This window comes from Eptatretus burgeri, chromosome 16 (assembly GCF_056783735.1).
Source record: "Eptatretus burgeri isolate ZD-2024b chromosome 16, Ebu_testis_v1, whole genome shotgun sequence".
NCBI classification, from domain to species: Eukaryota; Metazoa; Chordata; class Myxini; order Myxiniformes; family Myxinidae; genus Eptatretus; species Eptatretus burgeri.
Window position 1 is genome coordinate 5,024,077 of NC_140976.1, and position 23,821 is coordinate 5,047,897.

At 43.3% G+C, this 23,821-nt stretch overlaps 1 protein-coding gene across 1 annotated transcript in view; it reads right to left on the reverse strand.

Moving 5' to 3' along the window:
• Positions 1-23,821, reverse strand: part of LOC147010366 (uncharacterized) — a 95,635-nt gene that overhangs the window by 32,628 nt on the left and 39,186 nt on the right. The window contains 5 exon segments of the mRNA XM_085858870.1: positions 3,744-3,787; positions 4,497-4,664; positions 7,059-7,185; positions 7,677-7,818; positions 20,691-20,826. Of these exon segments, the coding sequence (XP_085714996.1) occupies positions 3,744-3,787; positions 4,497-4,664; positions 7,059-7,185; positions 7,677-7,818; positions 20,691-20,826 (617 nt within the window).

The window sequence follows — 23,821 nt, forward strand, 5'->3', positions numbered from 1 at the left end:
TGTAAAAACAGATCCCGGCAACTACAGACCAATCACCCTTCTAACAATCATCAGCAAGGTTATGGAATCCATCATCGCTTCTGACATCATATCCTTCCTCTTCTCCAATGTGTTGAATTCCGATAATCAATTTGGATTCAGACCAGGTCAGTCTACCCTGGACATGCTGCTTCTGGTTTCCCAACAATGGATGAAGATCCTCAGTGCCAGGCAATGAGATTATATCCATCTCCCTAGACATATTGTGTGCTTTTGATGCGGTCTGGCACCCCGCCATTCTCACCAAAGCCTCTTCCTATGGTATCCAAGGCAATGTCCACTCTTGGCTCGCAGACTTCCTCTCCTGTCACAGGTAAAGTGAGGCCCTTCATTTCATTCTCTCATCCCCTCTTTCTTTCCAAGTTGGAGTTCCTCAAGGCAGTGTTCTGGGTCCTGTTCTTTTTCTGGTTTTCATCAATGATCTCTCCGACTCTCTGGAAAATCCTCTTTATCTCGTTGCGGATGACTCCAACCTCTACCATACCATCTGTCATCCCTCAGATCGGCAAGCAGCAGCTTCTTCACCCTCTGCCGATCTGGATAAAATCACAAACTGGTACAACACGTGGAACGTCTTTCAATCCTGACAAATCTTGCTTTCCTGATGCGTCTCGAAAATACCATCTGGAAAATAACCCCACCCTATCTATTTTCTCAACAATCCCCTTGAAGAAACCGTTTCACTCAAGCTTTGGGGCCTCACTACCTGCCACGGTCATTCCTGGGAAAGCCACATCTCCAAGCTGGCCTCCAAAGCCCGTCGCCGACTGGAAAGTCCTTCCTTGGCACACCTGAGCTTCTAACCACTTAGAAAGCTTTCATCCCCAGTCTGATGAAGTACTAATCTCCCCTCTGGGGTGGTGCTCTCGCCTCTTACCTTTCTTGGCTTGATGCTGTGGAAACCAAGGCATTTAGGATCATTGGTATCTCCCGCGATGAGGCTGTCTTTGGGTCTCTCACTCTCTCACCACAAGCAGGACAGAGGTCATTCTGTCTTATACTGTCTCCTCTCCGGCCTCACCCCCCCTGCTCTATCTGAGTTATATGCCCCCCACCCCTATATTTCTGCAGGGCACTCAAGGTCCACCAGCAACCCCCTTCTGGTAAAACTGCCAAAATCGAGAATCACTGCTCACCTTCACTCTTTCATTCCCCTTTTTTCCCCAGCTTTGGAACAAACTCCCATGCTCTCTTCAATCCCATTCTTCCCTCCAGGTCTTCAAAGCAGATGTTCATCACCATCTCTTATCTAACCCAATCCAAAACCACGATCTGCTCTCCCCCTGCTAATCCACCCCAAACCCACCTCCTTCTAATTCCCTGCTTTCCTTCCTGAAAGTCCCTGTGGTTTTAGTTCCTGAAAGTTCCTGGAGTGTCAATCTTGTTCACCCACTGTACCCCACCCCATCCCTCTCTCTTCCACAGATCTCATGTCTGTGTTCCACACTGTTTTACCTTTCCTTTCCCACCTCACTTGTTTCCTGTTCCCCTTGTACATTCTGTGTGTTAGATCTCATACGAGCCTCAACAGTCGACAGTGTATACAAAAACAAACAAAAAGTCACCTCCAACCCGGAGGCCTCGGCCCGGTGACTCTGTCAAACAGACAAAGATTACATGATCAACAACCGTTAAGCATTAAACGGAGCCGCCTACCCGGATTTCATGCTTGTTTGCCCTCATCAGGCCAACATAACGATAAATATCGAACCAATGATGACCACGTTCTCGTTGAATGGTTTGCATTCGTGGGAACAATCGTCTGGGTGGCAGATGGAGAGTTGTTCTTTGCGGATTATGCAGTTTTACCGTGCAAGACATAATCTGTCAGTCCCGTTGGTGCTGCCTTTGCAGTCCCATTGGTCCATGTTTTAGAGGAGGGACACCAGTTTGAAAGTTCATTCTTGAGTTTGGACAGATGTTTTTTGGCTCTCCTGAGAGTGGACACTCACTTGTGGACTTTTTGGAATGCAATGTTGTGGAGATCGCCTTCAACTTTCATTCTTGCTCACGGAACATCATATGATCAAAGGCAATGGCACATCACGTGATGTTGAACGGCACGATCATTACCCAAGGAAGCTAAAGTTCCTCGGATTTATAGCGGTAATATTTCGAGAAGTGTTTGTGGGTTTTTGTCGTTTACTGGTGGTCTACAGTGGGAGAAAATAGTAAATATTTATCATTTACCGTTGATGTCCAGTGTAAGTGTTACAGTGCATATTTTAATTACTGCATGTTTTTCTATACAGCAGGACTCTGTCGAAGCCGCCTCGGTTTAACGATCCCCCATTGATGGGGATCGTGGCATTCACAACATGGTTTAGTCAATTCATATGAGCCCTGTGATAACGATCCGTATTCCTGGAAAACCTGGCTATAATGATCGCCTTTTCCTGGCAAGTTGAATGCGAACACATGGCTCTACGTCAAAAAAATCGTCAAAATACAGATGAAATTGCCAAAAAGAATTATGAAAAACATCAAAAGAAACAATTATTTTATTACCTCTGCCACTGAAGGTTGACAAAAGGTGATGCTTTCACCCCTGTTTGTCTGTCTGTCTGTGAGCAAGATATTTCAAAAAGTTCTGCAAGGATTCAGATGAAACTTGGTGGATAGGTTGGGTGTGTGAGAGGGACGTATTGGTTTGACTTGGTTGAAGATCCACATCCAGATACGATAATTTTTAAAGTGATTCTTCACCATTGATATAACACGGTATATCAAAAAGTTGTGAACGAGTTTTGCCTAAACTTGGTGGAAGAGTTAGTTTCGGTGAGAAGCAAAAGCCGATTCGATTTTGATTGAGGTCCGGATTCAAATCCGACCTATCAGTGGCATACAAAATGTAAACTGTTCAGTCTCGCAGAGGTATGCGCTCTACCGAGTGCTGTTTTAGTTATTCCCTGCGTTTCTGCATCGACCTGGTGGTCAAATAAAATGCCGTTTAAATATATCTCCAGGGACCTTTAAACAGGTTTAACTCCCAATACATCTTATATATTACTTCCGAGTTTGTGGTTTCGTGTCGCGCTATCTTCGACTTTGTTCTGCGCTCGAGTAACGTGATATTCCGCTGACATTATCTCAAAGACCATATGAGGTGCATTGTACAAAAAAAGTAAATAAAATGGTTCTGAAACGGTGAAATCGTATTCTAATTACTGCATTAAAGTAAAATTACTACTGATACTCTGCATCAGTTCCTTTCTCAAACACACCCACCCCAACATGTCGCGTAGAGCGCCGCGGGTTATGCTATGATAATGATGTTGATGAAGCAGTGCACATAATGATGGTAGCAGTTCAATTTTGAATTATCATGGGTGGTTACGTAATTAGGCAGTCTGTATGTATGATGCAGAAAAAGCCCTGTTATCATGAACACCCCTCACAAGGAACATAAATTAGTGTTGCTGATCAACCCATTAGAATGTAAACAAGTTCTGATTGTTTTGGGAGTTTTTTTTTACATTAAAATATACCTTCATGTAAACTATTGAATGAATAGCTCACTGCCAATTTACTTGATTTATTTAGCTGCCTGCATAAGGAAACACAATCCACTTAATCAAATATAGTTTATATTTATCAAGTCTACATATAGGATGCATCCCAGGATGTGCTTGCAGTCTGCAAGCATGCCCCACTTTCAGATGTATAAATATATTGTGCTGTGACAGATGGTCTGTGCCACTCACCTTGGATAATTGTGACAATGATGCAACGCAGCTCGGTTTCTTGTCTGCACAGACACACAATGGACGTGTTATAGTTTTAAATACACGTGATCCCAACTGCATTATTTACCGACAGACGTTTTCATAATGACAAACTGGTGAAGACAGAGAGGAACAACAAAAAGTACGAAAGGACAACTGCAATCACTACGACAACGACGATTACGATTATAATGGCACAAACTACTCACATCTTTTCTGGGATGGACCGGAGAACGTTTTTGGCCGAAGTTTTTCAGGAATCGACTGGCCAGGCCCGACATTCGACTGATGTTGATTTTTGCAAAAATTGTAATTTGTTCAGGGTGCAGAAAGAAGTCGTGTCCTTGCTTCCTCTTCGCGATAGACACCGTGGGATATTTAACGTCCATTGCTTCATGCTAGCAGACGTGACTCCCAGCTTAACATCCATCCGAGGGATGGTACAATTTGTGATGCAATTCCCTACCTGTGAAGTACCAATGTGTCTGGTTGGAAATCAAATCAAGCCTAAACAGCCCAAAGTTAAGTACTGTATTACATTTGCATCATCCTGTTGCACAAATGACAAAAAGTAATGACTCAAAAATGAGCAACAAAGAATGAAAACAAGAAAATACGAAATAAAGAAAAACACCAAAACAAAGAATAAAAACGGAACTAGAAAAGGCCTCAATTAATTAATTAATTAAAAGACTAACAGACAATGGTGGAGAGGGATCATGAGTAACTAACCCAGAGGATTCTGTAGCAAAGAAGCAAATCTGCTTTTCCCCATGTGAGTTCGCTTGAGATGTCAAGGACAGTCCAGTGTGGAATAAGCGGACAGAGGAAGTGTCTCTCGTGATATTTTGCTGTGTTGTGGGCTCAGAGCTAATTGTGGTGAGCGAAACGATACTTTCACTGGAAGAGAAACAAATGGGAGATTGGTTAGCGATTGAGAGAGGAGGGGTGTGAAGATGAGGACAAGTGCAGTTCCAAACAACTTATGAAGGAAAGCTCACTCTAGGTTGTCAAATTATCCAAATAAGCAAGTCCTCACTGTTGCACAAGGCATCATATATTTATTGCTTACTAGCAAATACAACCCATCGCTTCGCTGATGGGAATATTAAGTGAGGGATGGGGGGAGCAAGAAGGGGCTGGGGAGCGAGGAGGGGTTGGGGAGCAAGGAAGGAGGGGAGAGAGGAGAGGTGGAGGAGTGACAAAGAAGGGAGGAGGGGTTGTGGAGCAAGGAGGGGAGTGAGGAGGGTGGGGGAAGGGAAGGCAGCATGAATGGAGGAGAAATAAGTGTGAGGGGAGGGGGAGGGAACGTAGTGCGAGGGGAGGATCCTTCCGGACATAACCATCATCCAGACATGTATGGAGATAACCACCATCTAGACATAACCACTGGGGAAAAAAAACTCACTCACAGGTTCTTATAATACTTTATTTAACAGAGTTGAATCACTTGAAACATACGTATGGAGGGAGGCACTCCAACAATGGTGGAATGCTCTAAAACCAAGTGCTCCAGACGTGTCCCTTTTTATACACTCAAGGAAACAATGATGCAATGAGACAATCTGAGCAAAACGGCTTATGGAGGATGCACTCAGCAAAATTCAAAAGCACACACATCTTTGTCAAGATTCAATGAGGAAATCATAGCTGCTTGTGAGAACATAATGACCACTTGAGCACTTTCCTGAGCCAGATAAAATATAATTTTATGTATAAGGTTAAACTAGATGATAAAAAAATATTTAATCATGTAACTAAATAGTTTTTGTCAATTCGATTAATACATACAGTACATATTGTTGCAGTGCCGGAGTCGCGAGGGTACTACGAGGGAAAGGATATTCCTAGTTTCTGCCCGGACTCACTGCGAATAGCAGGCCGTCGCACACGGATAAGTTTTTGTCACTGTGGGTCGCTAATCGACCGCGAATGCCAATAATTTGACCACATGACCCACTGTCCTCCGTCTGACTACCGTTTAACTAGGAACACGTGATCGCCTTATCGGGGAATCATACCCTCAATGTGTGCGTTACTTACAATATCAAGTGCACCCGGGCAGAGCTGCCAAGTACGCACTGGCTATTAAGCAGATTTTGGGGGTATAACTTCCCGACAATGCCAATGTGTGGATCATGCTGGACCAATGGGGGAAAAGACGAAAATGAGCTGGGTACATTTTTAACAAAGCGAGGAAAATTTTGTGGCACAGTAATGGGTTTATTCACAAGATGTACAGCAGGGGAAAGCAAGGAATCTGTGGGTGTGTCAAAAGAAGTGTAATATTCCCAAACGAAGAGAGTGCAGAGTTACCCCAATAAACTTATAAAGTCTTAACTTGCACCACACATGACAGGCGCCATGTCACTCACACACACACACACACACACACACACACACACACGCACGCACGCACGCATGCACATTCTCCGAGACTATTCTCCGTATTCTCCGGTATTCTCCGAGACTGTGGTGAGCATCCGAGGGGGGTTATAGGAGTTGTGGAAGTTGTAGGAAGGTGAAGGAAGCGTTGGGGCGTTTGTGGTGAAGAGATTGGGATCGGTGGTAGTAGATGTGGTGTTGTAGCGAAGAGGTTGGAGGACATGATCGTAACGGTGGCGTTTGTGGTGAAGGCATGGACGTAGGTTATTGTGGGGATATTTAGAAGATATGTGGAGTGGTTATGGTGAGTGTTGTAACGTTGTGGTGAGCATAAGGAGAGTCTGAGGTGAGGCTGCAATTGAATTTTGGAGTGCAGTTAATCTTAATGTTAATGAGAACTTATTTTGTTGTCACTGAGTGAAAGAGGGCTCTGCAACACCTTAGTTAATATGGCACATGAAAAGCCACACATGGGAAATTGGGAAGCGGCATGATAAAGTGTCATAAGTTAAAACCAAACTTCCCTTCGGCATCACTTGGCCAAATTCTGGAGGGCAACTTTGGAACGGCATGTGGTTTTTAAACCGACTGGCAGCAAATTGCGGGCAGATGGGGCGAACTCTCATCGTCCCTTACCTGCCTAGTGGCCCATTGATGGTTGAAGACCCCTCAACTGCAACAATCCATTTATTAATGAGGTATATTCAACTTCAATTTGAAAAGATAAATTCTGGATCTCAGTACCTGCTATCAAACTCTTACTTCAAAGGTGGGAGAGGAGGCACTTCATTGTTACACTCGGTTAGGTGACATTTTACATCAAACCGTAACTTCCTGCAGCTTTCCAGGTTGATGACTGGAATGTTTTATAACTTCATTTGTGTGGATTAGTCTTTTTCTTGTCTATACCTTGGTGAACTGGACTCTATGTCGATGTCGAAGCTGAAGGGTTGTCCGCTGGTGATGTTGAATTTGTCGTTGTTGTTTGGTGTAGGTTTGACGAATTTGGGAGATGCACAAATGGCATTTGGTTGGACTGCAGGAAAAGGACATGGTCAGTGAGGTAAAGCATATCTAGCAATTCATTTATTTATATCAGAGTGTGCAAATTTTCGATAAAATCCGAGTCATTTGGGCCAAAGTTTTTACCATTGGAGGTCACAGGGTTTCCCACAGGTCAGAGAGATTATAGTTCACGGAGGATCAAGTGAGAAACAATAAACAGAAGAGAAGTGGGGAATTTACAGAGAGAACTGCACAGGTGAACTGTCCTGGTGAAATACAAGGAAACCAATGGAAGGATTTTATGGTATTTATTTGAAAACCTGACAGACCCAAGATTTGAACGGGTCAAAGATATTCGAAGAGAGTGAATACTCATTGATGCACTCCTTGGTTAGGAAGGTACATGTGAAATAGACAATGAAAGTGGCCTTTTGTAAGGCTGTTGGACTAACGACACAAATTCAATGTATCAGGGAAGGACAAAATGCAAAACGAAGGGAAAGAATTGAAAGCAAAACTCACATTCAAGGATAACCTGTAGCGGAATGGAGGAGAAAGGTCCAGTCGTTTGACCATTCACCGTAGCAAAGTCCTCCAGGGTGAGGGCAAGCACCCAAAGGCCATCCACATCATGAGGAGGGTAGAAGGTCAAGATACATGTTGTCTGTGGAGGGATGTAAGAGGTAAAACAGGTGAGGGGAAATGGCTTATATTTGCCCCAAATTTAGATCGGTTAGACACTTCGTCCAAGATATTTAGATCCTCGTTCTTAAGAATGAATACAATCAGATTTCGGCACCTTTCCAAAGCTGGCCTCCAGTATTCGACCAAGTGACGCCGAAGGACAGTATGTTTTAAACTAATGGTGCCTTATTACGCCGCTTCCCAATTTCCCACCTACGGTTTTACATGCCAAATTAGCTAACGCGCTGCAGAAAAAAACCTTTAATTTAGCACTACTTTGACAAAATGTGGCATTTTACATGATCTCAACCAATCAAATTTACCGCTCATAGACCCCGCCCATGTCATTTTTTTCCAAAGACTGCATATGGGTAATGTTTTCAATGTACTCTCTGGTTATATTAGTTTTATTTAAAATAATCTATTCTGAGGCCAAGGCAGGCATGTACAAAGATGTTGAAAACTAGAGAGCCACTCCTTAAAAAGAAAAATTGGATACCATATCGAGGCTCATGTAAGAGTTAACACACAGAGCATATAACAAGGCAGGAGACAAGAGGGGCAGGGAGAGGGAAGCACAAAATAGTGTGGAACAGAGAGAATCGGAGATCTATGGAAAGGAGAGGGATAGGGCGGGGTACATGGGGTAAACAAGATAGTACTACAGGGACTTTCAAGAAGGAAAACAGGGAATTTGAAGGAGGTGGGTTTGGGGTGGATTAAACAGTGGTAGAAAAAAAATCATGGTTTTGGATGGGGGAAGACATGAGATGGTGGTGGAGATGTTTTGAAGACCTGGAGGGAAGAGTGTGGGGATTGAACAGAGTGTGGGAGTTTGTTCCAGAGGTGGGGAAAAAAGAGGAATGAAAGAGTGAAGGTGAGCAGTAATTCTTCATTTTGGTAGTTTCACCAGAAAGGGGTTGCTCTGAGCAAGATATCTCAAAAAGTTAAGGATGGATTCAAATGAAACTTGGTGGACATGTTAGTATTGTTGCAGGTCTGTGAAACCGTTGTTCCCCAAGGCAAATGCATACAACATATAGCAGTCCCGAGGCAGTTATTTCATGAGTATTCGTTTTAATTAGCCCTTCACATGTCTGGTGGTGATATGGGGAAAAAATGCTTTGTGAAGACCTGGAGGGAGGAGTGGGATTGAAGAGAGTGTGCGAGTTTGTTCCAGAGGCAGGAAAAAAGGGGAATGAAAGAGTGAAGGTGAGAAGTGATTCTTGATTTTGGCAGTTTCACCAGAAGAGGGTTTTTGGTGGACCTTAAGCACCCTAAAGAAACATTGGGGGGATAGGTCACAGAGCGGGGGGGGGGAGGGGATAAAGCCGGAGAGGAGATGGTAGAAGACAGAAAGATCACCGACCTACCTCTGGTGAGAGAATGACAGACCCAAAGACTGAGCTTCATCGCAGAAGATACCAATGATCCTAAAAGCCTTGGTTTCCACAGTGTGAAATGGAGCTTGGTGTGAGGCAGGAGCACTACCCCATAGGGGAGGGCATTACTCCATCAGATTAGGGATGAAAGCTTTCTAAGTGGTTCGGAGTTCAGGTGTGCCAAGGAAGAACTTTGCACAACATAGGATGCCCAGTCGGCGACGGGCTTTGGAGGCCAGCTTGGAGATGTGGCATTCTCAGGAAAGACCGTGGCAGATAGTGAGGCCCAAAAGCTTGAATGAAAGGATTTCTTCAAACGGATTGTTGAGAAAGAAGATGGGGGGGGGGGGTTCCAGATGGTCCTTTCGGAGAGACATCGTGATAGTGAGATTTGTCAGGATTGAAAGACATATTCCAAGTGTTAGACCAGCTGGTGACTATTCAGGTCTGCAGAGAGTGAGGAGGCTGCTACCTGCTGATCAGAGGGATAGGAGATGGTACAGCAGAGGGTGGAGTCATCAGCAAAGAGAGAAAAAAGGATTTTTCAGAGAGTCTGAGAGATAATTGATGAAAACCAGAAAAAGCACAGAGCCAAGAACACTGCCTTGAGGAACTCCAGCCTAGACGGGAAAAGAAGAGAGACAGAGACTGAGAGACAGAGACAGAGACAGAGACAGAGACAGAGACAGAGACAGAGACAGAGACACATGTTGACTGCGACAGGAAAGGAAGTCCGTGAGCCATGAGTGGAGATTGCCTTGGATACCATAAGAAGAGAGATTGGTGAGCAGGGCAGGGTGCCAGACTGTATTGAGTGCTCGCGATATGTTTAGGGCGATTGCTATGACATGTTTGGCATTTCGGACCTCCATCCATTGTTGGGAAAGCAGAAGCAGCATATCCAGGATAGTGACATGGAGAGATTCACTTACCTTGGTGGTGATATTTAAGTCTCTGCTGGCTGTGAGTCAGAGGTCATTAGACGTCTGGGTCGGGCCTGGGGAGTCATGGATTCACTGGATAATGGGGTGTGGTGCTGCCGGTACCTGTGCGGGAGGATGAAGTCCGAGTCTTCAGGTCCTTGGTACTTCCAGTCTTGATCTTTGGATGTGAGACTTGGACTCTGACCAAGGATCTGAGACGGAGACTTAATTCCTTTGGTACCAGGCCTCTTTGGAGAATCCTTGGCTATCGCTGGTCGGACTTTGTGTCCAACGAGCGGTTGCTGAGAGAGACTCAAATTAGATTTGTTACCTGCTTAGTCCGTGAGCGTCAGCTGCGGCTGTATAGACATGTGGCTTGTTTTCCTGACGCTGATCCTGCTCACCAGATTCTCTCAGCGAGGGAGTCTCGTGAGTGGAGGAGGCCAATGGGCCGACCACGTGCCTCGTGGTTGCAGCCGGTTGATCAGCATCTCAAGGAGATGGGGATGGATCAGGCATCTGCCTGGGGGATAGCCAGATGGAGGCCCTGGAGTACCAGCAGAAAGTGTACTCAGCAATGCACTGCTCTGGCGTATGCTCCTATACTAGTGTAGAAGCATATGTATGAAACTCTAATACCGTGAGCACTGGATGATAATTTTTTCACCATGGATTTTATTGCAGACAGATGCATTGAGAATCAGAAAAATCATGGTGCCAATTTTTGTTTTACATTTTGGGTACATTTTGGTGGCTTTTAATGTGGTCCCCTAAAATACCAATATCGCTGTTTCGGTTGCAACTACCAGTTTCAAATATTGTTATAAAGCAAAGCATGTAGCATATCAAATGAAAGGTCTGGACATTTGTAACACAAATATATCATGTATATGTATGTATATATATATATACTGATTTTTATTGTCCACAGATATCTATGCCAATTTCCCTGGCAATAACAACCATAACGGAGCACATATCCAGATGCAAATTTTCTTATTTAAAAGTCAATAAATTAGAGAAATGTACGTTTATGCTTTATGGTATGTTTAGTGGTTCACACTTTAGTAGTCAACTGTAATGAATAGGTCAAAATATTTGTTGAAACAAAAAAACTATCAAGTTCATAGTAATGCAGTGTCAGATAAGTCATCTTCATCCATGCTGTCCTCATGATCATTTCCTCTGAATCTGTCATTGGTGTTTTCACATTTGTCAACGCTTTCTTCCGGAAGTGAACATCTTGGCCTCATATTCTACATATCTACTGGACTATTCGCGTCACAAGCACATAACTCACTGCAGGCCAAAGAATGCTTTTGCAAGAGCAGGATCCACTGGCACATCGGCTCTTGCTACAGCTGCACTTTACAAGCTCTATAACAGCTGTCGGAGCTGGTGGGAGGTCAGAGACTCTTAGGACATACTGATTATTTTCCTCATTCCATCCATAATTAATTGGTGGAGGTAAGTCCGGATTTGGGGTGTCTGCCAGTAACCAAACCATTGCTTGGTAATGAGCCCTGAGAATGTGTTCCTTCAGAGATGCCTTTGTTGGGGCAGTTTCTCAGCCTCTGCTTGATTTTTCTTGAACAAGTGCCATCGTAGCTCTCCGACTGTTTTGATACCGAGTCTTGGAGCGAACAATAGGCACACAAACTCTTCTAGACTGTCCATCACTTCAGCGGATGGATAAGCTGTTTGTCCCAGCTGAGCAAATGCCTGGTGTGTGTATCCATTTGCTTTTTTGAATTGTTTCCAGCATGTTTGCTTGCCTTTGCCTGCGATTCATCCAGTGATATCACTGCCAGTGAAAGCGTGGAATCCAATGAGACCAACAGCATGATTCGCATCAAGGGATTCAAATATAGGTTGCAAATTCACCAAGCGCCTTCTCGTACCTGTGCCAACTAGCATAGATACATCACTTCAGAGCGGCAGTTTTTGTAGAGCAAGAATGAACACATCTGTATCAGGAGACATGATATGTACACGAAGCAATTTGGGAAGCGCTCAAAGCATGTAGGATGAGTAATGTGTCTGCTTTAGCACATAGGACACCTGACGATCAGACTTATATGCAAACATTATAGTCTATGCTATGTTCCATGTTACGAGTTGAATGCTATGCTCTCTTTGTGTTGACTCAAGTGTTAACATTAGCCCCATTAGGATCCAGCAGATGAATGCCTCCAGCGATTTGGGAACTTGATTTTCATCTAACAGGGAATCTTGAAATTTCCACGGCTGCTTTAGCGCTTCAGCGATGTCCCTTCCTATTACCTTGGCACTTTCATTTCTGCAAGACTGCTTTCATGTTGCTCCTCGCATCGCCAGCTGCCTCGTCCAGGTTGTCAATTGCAGCTATTTTTGTTCTAGACGTGTACATCCGATCTGGTTCATTCATATGCATAGAGCGGAAGAACTCAACATCATCAATATTTTCTACAAGCTTACACTTCACACTTCTCCTTGATATATGCGTATCATTTGAACCATTGACTCTGAGGACATTTTGATAAGCTGCTTCTACTTCACCCATGTCCAGGATAGATCCCGATTTCAGCAGGTTGCTCATCAAGTAGAATAATTCAATGTCTGCTGAAACCTTGGTTATTACTGCTTCGTCGTCTGCTCTCTCTCCTGCTGTACCTGAGTTCGCTGAATGTGTTTCACCCAACAATACAGATGGTATTTGATATCAGTCGCATGGGCATCATTTGGATCGATTGCAGCACTCAGATTTTCTTTCTACTGCTGGTTATTGCTGTACTCAACAGCCTTTCGGAGCTGTTCCCCGGTGTTGAACTCACTGATCTGGTGGAGTGCTCCTTTCTCTGAAGATCCATTACAGAAGAAGCAGTTGTTTTTATTGTATTGTTTGGCATCAGATCGCATGTAACGTTCTGTTGACGATGGGTTCTCATGTGGTGGTGGTGGTTGTGTTTTGAGGTTAGTCCTTTCTGGTCATCCAACTTTTGTTGGTTTAGGTACTTCACCTGCTTTCAGTGCAGCTTCATATCTGTTTTTCAGCCACTCAATATTGATTTTGTGCACTGCAATTTTATAGCATTCTAGATGCCATGTGACACCTTTCTGTGATAGTTCATTTGCCGTCACATCACCAAGCTCTTCTTGGATGGATATGTACTTATTATCCCCATAGAGCGACCGGGTATTCACACTCTGGATAAACAGCTGATATGATTCTGGTCTTGGGTGTTTTATGAGTTTTCCAGATGCTTTGCAAATGCAGCATCCATTCAAACCTGCCAAAGATGTCGTGCAACTTGATGCCTTTGTGCTGGAACTGGAAGGACTTGGGGATGATTCATGCATAACGATAACTTGAGAAAAGTTTATTTCAATGTCCACTCAACATAAGTTCCTTCACCCACAAAGCTTGGAGGTTAATCTACAACTACATCTACTACATCAGTCTTGTAGTCTGGACCCTTGACCACTTCTGCTATTATCATAGCTGACCTGAAAGGCAAAAAAAAAATCAACATACATTTGTATATAGAATTGCAGCATGTCATAATGTTTAGAAAAATTAATTATCTTGGTGACGTTGCAGTAATTGATTTAATATAGGCTGCACAGCATCTGAAATTAACAAAAATTCAGATAAATCATTATGGTTATGTTCAATGTCATTATTGATATTGTTATCATATTCTAGGCTGAATTCTGCTCAATTTAATAAATTACATGCCCAGGTTTAAACCAGAAACAAAAAAAGTTGGTAAATTGTTATCATTGAAAAAAGTGCGTTTCAGGGGTAGTTCACGTATCAGCTTGAAAATAATATTTGAAATGCTCAAAAAAATTGGCACCATGATTTTTTACTCACAGAATCCATAAGAATGAAAAAATATATGGTGCCGAAAATTATCTACTGGTGCCCACGGAATTACAAAGGCCTCTACACTATACCTGACCTGACCTGACCTGGTCTGAATCCAAATTGATGATCAGAAATCAAGCCATTGGAGAAGTGGAAGGATTTAATGTATGAAGCGATGATGGATTCCATAACCTTGCTGATGATTGGGAGAAGGCTGATTGGTCTGTAGTTGCAGGGATCAGTTTTTGCATCTTTTTTTTTATGCAAAGTGGTAATGTTTGCTGATTTCCAAGCAGATGGCACATGACAAGCAGATGGCAGATCATTGAGTAAATGAGAGGGTGAATAGTACAGAGAGAGGGTTCTCTCCTCCCAGTAAGACATCCTCCCGCTCACAGCCACTCTGCTTCATACCACAACGCCAGTTTGCAATGTACTGAGCGACCTGACCAGCCACTTCACAAGCCCTCACCTTGGCTAAAAACCTGCGATGTGGTACCTTATCAAATGTCTTCTTAAAGTCTAGATATACTATGGCCACTGCCTTTCCCTCATCCACCCAATGGGGAATTCCATGTCAAGTGTACACACCCTCCTGACACTAATACCTCATTTTCTCCCCATATGTTGGTCATTTTTTCACTTGGGTGAAAAAACTCTGAATAACAACTTTTAGACCTGTGGGCCCATCGGGGCCCATTTTAGGGGCCCCCCAAAATTTGGGTGCCCCCGGCTGCCCCACAATCTTCCAGAGGCCATATCACAGGTTGTAGTGGTCCGATTTGGCTGATCTTGATGTCAAAATGCTCGTAAAAGCGAGATCTTTCGAATCGCGTAAAGTAAAATCAGTCCGAAGCAGTAATTCAAAAAGTTATAGTATGGGGCGCCCTTTGACCTTGGGCCCCCACTTCCCAGACAAACCGATGGTCCCGATTTTTTTTGTGTGAGAATACGCCTTCATATACACCAACACCTCAGCGTAAATGAAAATGGGATCTCAATGGGTTCAAGTGTGATGGTTTTATTGTTCGGGGACTCGGGTGCTGGACACACAATATGCCACAATATATAGCACAATATTTGAACACAAGATTTCCAATACACTATATCAGTATATTGTACATAAATTTTCCACATGCACATGCAGGAACTGGAAGCGATACTAGTATGAGTAAGAGTTTTTCCTAGCATATTATAGTCAAGATTTTTTTGCCAACCAATGTTTTATTTGACAGCTGTTTTTCTTTTTTACTGATTGTGTAGGTTCTACCTGGAGCAGCTTTTGGTTCTACGGAAAGAAGTATATCAGAAATGTCTAAAATGCAGTGATCTTCAATGTCAGGAAGAAAAGAAACTATTTGCGGGCCCGTTTGGATGAAGAAAATTCACTTTCACTTCATGAGTGTCCTGAAAGGCTTCCATGATGCAGGCAAGCCACCATTTTCCATCATAGTGCACTGTGACATAACCTGAGAGTTTCTCGTTAAAAGTTGGTGTAGATTTTGAAATAGCTGACATGCTACGGTGTTCCTCGCTAAGGCTGAATTCGCGTACTTCAAGAGCAGTTTTAAGAAATAGGGATGAAAGCATAAAGTTTTTGAGTTCCAGCTAAGGATTTGGCCGTTTTTAACCTTTCTTCCAGATTTCGTTCTTCCTCACCATACACCTCTTGGATGCCGTAACCGAACTTCTTTCATTCAAACCATTTTCAGCAAAGGCGAAAAGATCTTTTGGAGAAATCATTTGACTGTCCTAAGGTCTTCGCAGGCTTTCATGTGTTGCTTCTCGTTTGACTGTACCTCCCACGCCATCTGAAGGGCCCTTGCAATGACTTGTGGCAAAAAAATGCCATTCTGCATCAATACCATACTCTGATTTGTGACGACATAGGTTTATGAAGGCTTTGCAGTTCTTATATTGGCCAGCGCAACCGTCTGAGAGATAGTAAAGTTTCTTTACATTTCCAAAGCTGGATTTCAAGTGTTCAATGAGCATTTTTTGGAAGAGGTGGACTGAGACAACGTCGTGAGTATTGCATTCTGATATAATCGTGAACGAATCGTGGTTTAATTTGTCATCGTCCGATTTGAAAAAAAGTAAACCCAGGGGTGAATTGTCCCTTGAGAGCAGTTCCAATGGAATCCTTGGGTCGCATCCTCTACGACAAACGAATAGTTCTCTGAGAAGTCTCCAATAATGACAAATTCTCCTTCACCGATTTCGTCTTTCTTATTTTTCAGAAACTTAGATTGGGCCTTGGCAATGAAGTCGTGTCTCACTAATTTCACCGCGCATTCACAGAATTGATTAATGAATTCTTCCAAAGGTAGGACCATGGAGCTCAGTTCAGATATGTTGGTGGATGTCCACCGTTTAAACTGAATTTCATCAATATCCTCTCGTTCATAAGCACCCAGTAGCTCGGTTTTGAAGTCTTCAATTGATGGGCAACTTTTACAAGTTCTGAAATAACATTCTGGTTGTGCTGGGTTACAAACTACGCGTGCTATCACATGATGATGGCGAGGAAGTTCAGCTATCTGTGGCATTTTGGAACCAAACATCATGAGTTTCACATTTTGATGTATCGTACATACACATACACTGTGTGTACCGTCTGAACCGGCCAGGACACACTCCGAGGGACGGAGCATGGCGAACTTCATGAATCGAACTTTCAAGCCAGGGTTCTTCTCTTTGAATTTCTGAAACAGTTCCTTGAGATTGTTTAGTACCAGGCGCTTTTGAATTTTGTCTTTTCCATGTTCATTCCTGACCACCACACAGTCCTTTTTTCCCGGCATTATTCGGCTGACTTCATCACTTCGGTAAAATTTGGTTACAGTGGATTTCACTTCGTCAGGCAATATTTTACCCTGTTTGGGATTTGGAGACGATAGCATACCATTTTCTTTCTCTAAATTTTTGGCTTGCACAGCCATTCTTTGGGAGCAACTGAATTCACTCATCATCCCTCTGATGCTCATATTCCTGGCAAATATTGTCAGTATATGTATTTACTCTGAATGGCTCGAAACAACGTATTTTTCTTTCAGGCCTTAGATCACCTCTGGCATGCAGTTTTCATCACATTTTGACGCTGTATTTTGTGTTTTCTCCGCAGTGCTTGGTCCAGCAACTAGGTCTAATTTCTTTCGCACAGAATCTTCCACTTTACTTCACTTTTCAGGAATGTACCCTGGGTTCCTTTCCACCTTTCGTTTGTCGAATGGGCTTTCTCCTATCATCGATAACGACTGCTTTAATAGGTCAACTTCTGCTTCCCGCTCAAAAACCTCCTCGTCCTCATCTGTCGAAATAGATTCTGCAATGCCTTCGATAGTACCTTCTTATGATAATTTCGAACTGGTCGAAGATGATTCTTCAATACACTCTGGTGACAACTGAGAAAGTTTTTTTCTGCACAAAGTACAAAGTCTGTCATCTTTTTTCACCTTTGAAGAAAATTTCATCAACATATCATTTGACACATTGCGAAGATCTTTTCGTTGTTTCATTATGGCAGCTGAACGGATCGCAACAGTATTTTCGGAACTCCTTTCGATCCTGAGTCGCCATGCTTACTGCAAAATATGCAAAAACTGAGATTAGCCCAGTTATAACTTAATTCGATGATGGTTATACAAAAAATGTACACTTAAAAATCAATAGACACAATAGGCAGAATAATTTTTTGCAAATTGATGCAATATATATATATATATATATATATATATATATATATATATATATATATATATATATATATATATATATATATATATATATATATCCTGGTGTTGGCTTAGTGGTTAGGGTGGTGGCTTGGGATCCCAGGGTCCTGAGTTCAAGCCCCGTTGGCTGCTGAATTAACACCAGGGGGTTGACTCAGCCTGTCATCCTTCCAAGGTCGGCGAAATGAGTACCAGTGTACTGGTCCCGGTGTATGCCCCGGTTAAAATAGGTGTACCATATCCCTGTGTGTCGTAAGAGGCGACCAGGGTTGGCGTCAGGAAGGGCATCCAGCCATAAAACATTGCCTCACGAAAAAGCCAACCCCTGCACAGCAGGGAAAAATGGCTGTAAAAACGGTCGTATATATATATATATATATATATATATATATATATATATATATATATATATATATATATATATATATATATATATATATATATATATATATATATATATATATATATATAGTCCAGTGATGATGATTGTCAATTTCAGACAAAAAGTCGCTTGCCAGCAGGTGACGTCATTGGAACGATGACGGAAAACGTCGCCCAATGTCGAATCAAGAATTAGTGATATGTGGACCCCGAACAATAAAACCATCATCACTCTTGAACCCATTGAGATCCCATTTTAATTTATGCTGAGGTGTTGGAGAATATGAAGGGGTATTCTCACACGAAAAAATCGGGATCATCGGTTTGGCTGGGGGGGCGGGGGCCCAAGGTCAAAGAGGCGCCCCAAACTATAACTTTTTGAATTACTGTTTTGGAGTGATTTTGCTTGATGCGATTCGAAAGCTCTCGCTTTTACGAGCATTTTGAAACCAAGATCATCCAAATCAGACCACTACAACCTGTGATATGGCCACTGGAAGATTGTGGGTCAACCGGGGGCACCCAAATTTGGGGGGGGGGGCTAAAATGGGCTCCGATGGGCCCACAGGTATGAAAATTGACACATAATGTTTTAACGTGGATACAAACACTTTCACAAAAAAGAGTGAAATCTGAGACGATGTGTCAAAATTTCGCTGAAAAATGGGTACACTTGACATGGAACGCCCCCAATCAGACACTGCTTCAAAGAACTCTAAAAGATCTGTTAGACAGAAACGATCTTTGGTAAACCCATGTTGACTACCTTTAATTCGTTTGTATTCATTTAAATGGTTCCTCATCTGGTCCTTAATTAATGCCTCCAACACCTTCTCAACAACTGAAGTCAAATGAACAAGTCTATAGTTTCCTAATTCTTCTCTGGATCCTTTCTTACATAATGGTGTTGCATTTGCTCCTCTCCAAGCCTCCGCGATCCAGTGACTCTCCAAACCTGTCCTGACTCCAATGAGCGATCCAGTGAGTGATGCCTCTGCCCCACCCCCCCCCCCTCAAGCAGTGATTGAGGGAATCAACTGATCGACTTGATTCATGTGGAATTGACAGATTTCTGGCATTATGTGCCAAATGTCCTCTTGAGTCAAATTTTCTCATAGATCCTTGTGACACATAAAACTTTCTCATCAAATTGAACTTTCCGAAACTATGATCTCCAGAAATGATCTGAAATAAATGTTCAAATTGCACCACAAAACGTTCTTTTTCCATTCCTATATACTGTTAAGTGGAAGGAGGAGCAGATCCAGAAATAGAATGTGGAAGAATAGCTTTGTCTGTTTGCTTGAGTAAGGTAGAACTACACCTGTATGAAGGATCTGTCGGGATTACTTGTATGTAATATGTGCACTGAGGGGACAGTGACTGTCCTTTATAGAGCAGAATATATGGTATAGTTGTATTGTGTATAGCCTCCTGTACAGGAGAGATCAGGTGGGGACCCTGTAGCACCCATCACTGAAATAGACATCATCATGGGGCTGTTTGGCCAAGGACTGTTGGCCAAGACAGAGACGTGAGTTGTGGAGCCCTGGATGGAGGTGAAACGTTTTATAGGAGCTCCGCCAAGAGGGGTGGGATGGCCTGGAAGACAGCGGGTGGCCAATGACGGGACCAGTAGCATTTGAAAGAGCGGTCCTAAGGGCTTAAAAGCCACGTCAGTGCAGGATTATATGAACCTTTTGAAGAGTTTGTACATAATATCTCTCTCTCTCTCTCTCTCTCTCTCTCTCTCTCTCTCTCTCTCTCTCTCTCTCTCTCTCTCTCTCTCTCTCTCTCTCTCTCTTCTCTCTCTCTCTCTCTCTCTCTCTCTCTCTCTCTCTCTCTCTCTCTCTCTCTCTCTCTCTCTCTGTGCTTCATCACTCCTCAAGAAAGACCAGTCCATGGAGATCTGACAGCTCTTCCTCATTACTTTCCGTCATATTCCTCATCACCATCTCATCCTTTCGATTCCAGCCCTGTGCCACAGCAGCCTGCACAACACCATCGTCCTGCTGGTAAGATCAGCTTGTACCTGCTCAAGTCTACACTTGTCCCTTTGTTAATTGTTTTAATCCATTATTTTAGCACCATTATCGGGGTATAGTTTCTTGTATGTAAGTTCGTGTTTCTTCCCTTTTACCCCTTGTTATGTCTGTCGATCGCCTGGCTCATCCTGTTTATTTATTAGCCTCTCATCCACCCTTCACTCCCAAACACTTATTTTGTAAAATAAGAAAAATCATTTTTATCACAAACGTTTTCCTGCCGTTCCACACAAGCCACCACCAGTCTCGGTTTTCTTTGAGCGATCCTAGAGGGATTGTAAATGGTAGTGAATGCAGTGAAAATTCAAACATCATTTGATCATTCGTAAGGGTCAAACGACCACTTGGTGCGGCAGGAGACATTAGGCCAACATGACGATTCAACAAAACTTTACAGGAATGTGTGAATATTATAACATTGTAATAATATAATGAGAGTGGATCAAGAAAGGTGTGAATGTCCTTTCAAATAAATTGATGGATAGAAAATTAAAGTTCAAGATTTGGTTAAACACAGAGAAATTGACTTGGACTCACCTCATCCAAACTACCATAAGGTACAATTCCACAAACTTGACCGCACTCTTGTCCGACAGCCATCCGACACCGAACGTCGTCCCCGTCAGGGTCCGAGACCGCCAGTGGGATGGAAGATGGACATCCAGACTTCACTCTGTGGAACCAATCAATGTAACTTCCTGTACCACAAGCATGATTCATATGTACCGAGCATGTATGTTGACTGTATGATTGCTACAAGCATGATTCTCTCCTTAAGAACTGAGCACAACAAATCGATTGTGCTGCAACTTCTCATCTGTACAAATCCAAAAGATTTTCAAAATGAAAACTACAACTCCTGCAATAGATTAGTGTAAAAGTTCGAATGAATTCACAACTATCAGAGTTGATTCAGCCCAGCGCATGCCTTCTTAAGTTGGTGATGTGTGTGAAAGTCAATAAGTTATATCTCGAGGTAACCCCACAACATGGATGTGGGTGGTTGAGCCAAGAGATTAGAGTTTGTGTGCTTTTGCTAACTTGCACGTGTGTGCCTCCTTCCATGTGCATGTGTTTATTCCAATCGTTTTCCTTCTCCATTTTAGAACTTTTCGGAACTCCTTTCTGGAACAGGGACTGTCGGGTGGACGAGTCCACTAACACACTCGACGGGGACGTTGTGTTGACAATGGCACGTGCATATATTGGAACAGTATGTGCACATTGCCATTGTCAAAACCCCTCATCAATCGCGTTAGTTGACTTGTCCACCCGACAGTGTTGAGAGACGACGAACCTGTTCAATGCTGTCTCCGTCGGGATCAATCGTAATGATTTTATCATCGTGTCATTGGCTTTACTTTCAGACAAAACGAGTGTGGCAAGGAAAGTCTGAAAAAAGACGAAGATTACCGACTTGTTTTCGTTTGTCAGTGTGACAGGCCATACTAGGATCGTGGCATCACGTGTTTCCAATAGTCATGTATTTCCGATAGTTTCTGCTCCAGCGCAAGATTTTTGCTTTGTGACGTCACATACAGACACGGAAGCGATCAGGAAGCCGAAACGTCGCTTGACATTTTACACCACGTTTTTGAGAACCATGCTTCGAGTGAAGGTAAAATATGTTGATTTTTTATATAAATAATATAAATGCAATTTTTTTACTATCACCTATTTTTCTTACTCATAAAACATTAAAACTCCATCTGACATTTCATGTAACCAAGGATGCTCATTTGTGTATCGAGAGTGAGGATCCTTTACTAAAATTAGCAAAACAAAGGGACATGACTGTATCAACATTTTAAATCTATGGAAACCCAAAGCTGCCACATATATAAACCTGAATTTTATGTAACCGTTGTTTGTTTTTATTTGTAACCCAGCCACTGTGGTTGCACAAGTTAGTGCACTCTCAGCGCCGGTCCCAAGCCCGGATAAATGGGGTGGGTTGCGTCAGGAAGTGCATCCGGCGTAAAACCTGTGCCAAATCAATATGCGGATCATAAGCCAGATTTCCATACCGGATCAGTCGAGGCCCAAGTTACCAACGACCGCCACCGGTACTGTTGGCCAGCAGCGTACCGGTGGAAACTGTGTTACTGCTGGGCGAAGGAGGAGAAGGAGATGGGAAGGCGAGTCCGGAGGCAGTGGGAGAGGAGGAAGGGTAGAAGTGTGGAGGTGAGAGTTGGAACTTTGAATGTTGGTACTATGACTGGCAAAGGGCGAGAGTTGGCTGATATGATGGAGAGGAGAAAGGTAGACATACTGTGTGTACAAGAGAACAAGTGGATGGAGTGTAAGGCTGGGAGCATCGGAGGTGGTTTCAAACTGTTTTACCATGGTGTGGATGGGAGGATAAATGGTGTAGGGGTAATCCTGAAGGAAGATTATGTTTCGAGGGTATTGGAGGTGAGGAGAGTGTCTGACTGAGTGATGAGTGTGAAGTTGGAAATTGAAGGGGTGATGACGAATGTCATCAGTGCATATTCCCCGCAAGTGGCGTGTGAGATAGAGGAGAAAGAAAATTTCTGGAGTGAGTTATATGAAGTGGTGGAGAGTGTATCCAAGGAAGAAAGAGTGGTGATTGGAGTGGATTTCAATTGGCATGTTGGGGAAGGGAATAAAGAGGATGAGGAGGTGATGGGTAGGTACGGTGTCAATGAGAGGAATGTGGAAGGGCAGATAATGGTGGATTTTGCAAAAGGAATGGGAATGGCAGTGGTAAATACGTATTTTAAGAAGAAGGAGGAGCAGAGGGTGACGTACAAGAGTGGAGGAAGGTGCACACAGGTGGACTGCGTCTTAAGCAGGAGATGCAACCTGAAAGAGATTAGAGACTGTAAGGTGGTGGCAGGGGAGAGTGTAGCTAGACAGCATCGGATGGTGGTTTGTAGGATGATTTTAGTGGTGAGGTTGAGGAAGAGAGTGAGGGCTGAACCAAGGACCAGATGGTGGAAGCTGAATGAGGAAGACTGTTGCGTGAAATTCAGGGAGGAGGTGAGACAGGTGTTGGATGGTGGTAAAGAGGTGTTGGACGACTGGGCAACTACTGCAGAAGTGGTGAGGGAGATAGCGAGAAAGGTACTTGGTGTGACATCTAGACAGAGGAAGGAAGACAAGGAGACTTGGTGGTGGAACGAGGAAGTACAGCAAAGTATAAGGAAGAAGAAGAGAGAGGTGACGAAGGCTAAGGAAAAGGCATATGGCGAACTGTATGAGAAGTTGGATACAAAGGAAGGGGAAAAATGATTTGTACCGATTGGCCAGACAGAGGGACTGAGCTGGGAAGGATGTGCTGCAGGTTAGGGTGATATAGGATGCAGATGGAAATGTGCTGACAAGAGAGGAAAGTGTTTTGAGAAGGTCGATGGAGTACTTTGAGGAGCTGATGAATGAAGAAAATGAGGGAGAGAGAGAGAGAGAGAGAGAGAGAGAGAGAGAGAGAGAGAGAGAGAGAGAGAGAGAGAGAGAGAGAGAGAGAGACAGAGACAGAGACAGAGACAGAGACAGAGACAGAGACAGAGACAGAGACAGAGACAGAGACAGAGACAGAGACAGAGACAGAGACAGAGACAGAGACAGAGACAGAGACAGAGACAGAGACAGAGACAGAGACAGAGACAGAGACAGAGACACACAGAGAGACACACAGAGAGACACAC